Below are 4,471 nucleotides of genomic sequence, written 5' to 3' on the forward strand. Positions count from 1 at the left end.
CCCCATGTGTGCAGCCCTCGATGCAATGCACCCTGTGCAATGCACCCCATGCAATGGACCCTGTGCGATGAACCCCATGTGTGCAGCCTCCCATGTGCTGCACCCCATGCACTGCACCCCGTGTGTGCATCCTCCCATGTGCTGCACCCCATGCACTGCCCCATGCAATGCACCCTATGCAATGCACCCTGTGCGTCCATATGCTGCACCCCATGCAATGCATCCCATGTGCTTCACCCCATGCAATGCACCCCATGCACAGCTCCCCGTGCACTGCCCCCCATGCGCTGCCCGGCGTGCGCGGCCCCGCTCACCGGCGCCGCCGAGTCGTCCGAGAGCAGCGAGGCGGCGAGCGGGGGCTCGCGCGGGGCGGCCGCCGCCTCCTGCTGCACCTTCTCCTTGAGCTGGCTGAGGAAGAGCTCGCTGCGCGGCGGCGGCTGCCACCGCGGGTTGCTGATGGCGAAGCGCATGAGCGAGAGCTCGGTCTTGCCGTGCTCGGCGCGCCGCTCCGCCGGGGCCTCGCTGTGCGCCGCCGAGAGCCACTGCGGGTGCCCGTGGTGCCGCACGTCGAGCTGCGCGAAGGAGCAGATGTCGCCCACGCCCACCACCTCCACCGTGAAGTTGCGGAAGAAGTCGACGATGTCGAGCGCGCGCGCGGGCAGCGCGAACATGAGGATGAGCGGCGTCACGATGGGGCTCAGCAGCTCCTCCAGGATGAAGACCTGCGGGGCGGCGCGAGCGGTGACGGCACCGGGGGTCCTGCTCGGTGCCGCAGCCTGCTCACCACGGGGTCCCGCTGCCCCACGGGGTCCTGCTCCCCACTGTGTCCATCCCTCCACGGGGTCCCGCTCCCTGCCGTGTCCCACTCCCCGCCGAGTCTATCTCTCCACAGGGTCCCATTCCCTGCCAGGTCCCTGCTCCCTGATGGATCCATCTCTCCACAGGGTCCCATTCCCTGCCAGGTCCCCGCTCCCAGCATAGTCCCTGCTCCCCAGCGTGTCTCTCTCTCCAAGGGGTCCTGTTCCCTGTGAGGTTCCTGCTCCCTAATGGATCCATCTCTCCACAGGGTCCCTACTCCCCGCCAGATCCCGCTCCCCACCAGGTCCATCCCTCCGCAGGGTCCCGCTCCCCGACAGGTTCCCCGCTCCCCGACAGGTTCCCCGCTCCCCAACGGGTCCATCTCTTCACAGGCTCCCATTCCCTGCCCCGTTCCCGGCACAGCCCCTGCTCCCCGCCAGGTCGCTCCGTGCGCGGGCTCCCGCTCACCGCCTTGTACTGGAAGAGCTGGGCCATCTCGGCGCGCGTCTCGCCCTTGCTGGCRTTGCCCTGCCAGCGCTCGGGCATGTAGTGGATGTGGGCGAGCACGCGCTGCAGCAGCTGCTCGGGGCTCCACACCGGGTGCTCGTCGGGGATGAAGGACCTGCGGGGTGGCAGCACCGCGTCGCACCCCGCGCCGGCGCCCGGCGCCTGCCCCGCGCCCCGCGCGCCCCACCTGGCCCCCGTGAGCACCAGCCCCAGCAGCGTGACGGCCGTGAGGATGTGCTGCACGGCCAGCACGTCCTCGTCGTACACGGTGAGCGCGATGAGCGCGGCGAGCAGCGAGCCCGCGAAGAAGGCGGCGTTCCTGGCGAGCACGGCGAGCAGCGGGCTGGCGAAGGAGTTCATGTAGCGGGTGGCCGGCTTGTGGCCGCGGCTCAGGCGCGCCCGCAGCTCGTGGTTGAGCTCGTTGAAGTGGCGCAGGTAGTGGCGCCCGTAGAGCGACCAGCGGCGCGCGCCCAGGCTGCCCGGCTCCCGCTTGAGCACCTCGGTGTAGCTGAAGAAGGCGTAGAGCAGCTGCCACACGAGCACCAAGGGGCACAGCAGCAGGTTGGCCACCCCCAGCAGCACCATGGCGCGCGCCAGGCGCTGCGCCAGCGCCAGCCGCGAGCCCGCCCGCTTGTACTGCGGCTGCAGGTTCCACTTGTTCTGGAAGAGCGAGCCGGGGCCCCAGAAGAAGAGCAGCTCCAGGTTGTACTTGAGGCCCTGCGTGAGGAAGACCACGGGGCCCAGCAGCGGCAGGCGGAAGCGCACGGGCAGCAGCGACTTGTTGACCATGGCCACCGTGTAGTTCTTGAAGCGCAGGATGCGGTGGTAGATGTCGAGCTCCGTGAGCTCCCTCTTGTGCACGCACATCTGCTGCTCGCGCTGCAGCGAGATGAGCCGCGCCTGCACCTCCTGCCAGCTGTAGTTGCACAGCCCGTCCTGCAGCGGGGACAAGCGGCTCGGCGCGGGCACGGTGCCCCACGGCTGCCCCACGCCGCCCCACAGCCACCCCGCTCACCGAGGGGATGCGCAACGCCTTGATGTAGAAGTTGCGGATCTCCCAGTAGCTCAGCAGGCTGCAGAGCACCTTGACCAGGCGGTAGAGCCAGAACACGGCAGCCATCACCAGCAAGAAGATGAGCCAGCCGTTGGCGCGGATCCTGCGGGTGCAGGCGGGCGCCGTGGGGCGGGCGCCGTGGGGCGGGCTGCGCCCCCCTCGGCCCGTCGCTCACCTCCGCGCGCACTGCGGCGCGGGCAGCACGGCGTCGGGCAGCGTCACCTTGGGCGGCGGCGCCGCGCCGCCGCTCTGGTTGAGCGGCCGGTTGGCGAAGAGCACGTCGTACTGCACGCAGCACAGCAGGAAGGTGCTGAAGGCCACCACGAACAGGAACTGCCTGGGGGCAGCGCGCGGCTCAGTGGGGCCCGGTGCCGCCGTCCCCAGCGCCGTCCCCAGCGCCGTCCCCAGCGCCTACACCAGCTCAAAGAGGTCGGAGAGCATCATGCAGGCGAAGCCGTTCTTCTGATGGAAGTGGTAGATGTTGGGGGCGCGTTAAGGAGCGTGCATGCGGTGCCCCCCCACGGCGCCCCACGGCACCCCAGCCGGCCCGGCGCGCGCCGCCGCAAGGATATCTTGGTGAAGAAATTATCCAGGTTCTTGATGTGGTGCCAGGAGTCTGACGAGGAGCGAGAAAAACAGCCGGGCTGAGCCGGGGCCAGTGCCAGTCCCGGCCCAGCCCCACAGGGAGCCGTGGGGCAGCCCGGGCCCAGCCCATGATGAGCCGGGAAGCTATGGGGCAGGCTGTGTCACAGGCCCCCCAGCTGTGTCCATAGGAGAACTATGGGGCAAACCAGGTCCCAAAACCCTCCAAGTGTCCCAGCCACCATGCGACAGGGCAGGCCAGGCCCCGAGCCCCAGGGCTGTGACCAAGCAGAAAGCTATGGGGCAGGACGGGCCCCGTGACACTAAGCTATGGGGCAGGAGGGGCCGCATGTCCCTAAGCTATGGGGCAGGAGGGKCCCATGACCCTGCGCCAAGGCTGGGTCCCAACTGGAGAGCTGTGGGGCTGGCCAGGGGTGGGCCTCCCAGATCATGCCCCAGGCAGGGAGCTGTGGGGCAGGAAGGGTCCCGGGTCTCGGGAGCCCCAGAAAGGCCCAAGCCAGGAGCTATGGGGCAGGTTGGCCCRGCCCCCGCTGTGGGGAGCCCCATGGCATTGCCCACGCGCCCTGGCCATGGGGGGCCGCGAGCGGGGCGGCGCGGGCGCTACCTTGCAGCCCCTCGGTGACGTGCAGCAGCAGCTCCTCCTCGCCGGGCGGCGAGTCCTCCTCGTCCTCCAGGCGCTGGTACTCGCCCTGCGCTGCCATCGCCGCTGCGCCCGCCCGCGCGCCGCCTTGGCACCGGAGCCGGCAGCGCCGCCCGCTCCGCGCGGGGCAGCTCCCCCCGCACCTCCTGCCGCCCCCGGCACCCCACAGCTGCCCCCGGACCCGCCGGGACCCCCGAGGGCCCTGCACCCATCAAGACCCCCCAACTTCCCGGAACCCCCCAGTCCGTGGGGCTGCCAAGACCCCCAACCTCCCGGGACCCCCCCAGCCCCTGGACCCACCGGGACCCCCTGACATCCCAGGACCCCCCAGTCTGTGGGACTGCCCAAACACTGGGACCTCCCAGGACYCCCAACTTGCCGCCAACTCCTGAGAGTCCCAAGTCCCCAGGCTGCCCCTACCCCAGCCCCCAGGGACCCCCAAACTCTCAGGTCCCCCCCAGCTCCCGGAACCGCCGGGACAGCCCGACCCAGAACCCGCGGCTCCCGGTCCCCCCCTCACCGCCGCCGCCGCCGCCGCCGCGCTCGGGCCCTGACTCAGGGCGCGGGGGCCGGACCGGGCCGGACCGGGCCGGGCCGGGCCGTGATTCAGCGCGTGCTCCGGGCGGGGGGGGCGGCGCTGCCCGCGGYCCCCCCCCCGCTCCCGCCCCCGGGGGCCGGTGCGAATAAACAGCCCGAGGCGGCGTCGCTATAAATAGCGCGGGGGGGTAAACACCCCCCCGGGACCCCGCGGGGCGCCCCGCCACGCACGGACCCCCTGGGGACACGGGAGCGCGCGGACCGTCCTGCAGGGACACGTGCACCCCGGGGACCCCGCGGTGACACAGCGGCCCCAGGGGGACACGTGCACC

General features: G+C 71.2%; 1 protein-coding gene across 1 annotated transcript in view; it reads right to left on the reverse strand.

Moving 5' to 3' along the window:
- Positions 1-3,663, reverse strand: part of LOC112959109 (autophagy-related protein 9A-like) — a 7,326-nt gene extending 3,663 nt beyond the window's left edge. Inside the window, exons 1-8 of the mRNA XM_026053062.1 lie at positions 3,567-3,663; positions 2,932-2,975; positions 2,775-2,839; positions 2,535-2,696; positions 2,321-2,462; positions 1,493-2,241; positions 1,267-1,420; positions 315-722 (exon numbers count right to left, since the gene is read on the reverse strand). Of these exons, the coding sequence (XP_025908847.1) occupies positions 315-722; positions 1,267-1,420; positions 1,493-2,241; positions 2,321-2,462; positions 2,535-2,696; positions 2,775-2,839; positions 2,932-2,975; positions 3,567-3,663 (1,821 nt within the window). The remainder of the gene's footprint in view (positions 1-314; positions 723-1,266; positions 1,421-1,492; positions 2,242-2,320; positions 2,463-2,534; positions 2,697-2,774; positions 2,840-2,931; positions 2,976-3,566) is intronic.
- Positions 3,664-4,471: the final 808 nt, after the last annotated feature.

The sequence above is a fragment of the Nothoprocta perdicaria genome, unplaced genomic scaffold, assembly GCF_003342845.1.
Source record: "Nothoprocta perdicaria isolate Ctin4 unplaced genomic scaffold, notPer1 scaffold_967, whole genome shotgun sequence".
NCBI classification, from domain to species: domain Eukaryota; kingdom Metazoa; phylum Chordata; class Aves; order Tinamiformes; family Tinamidae; genus Nothoprocta; species Nothoprocta perdicaria.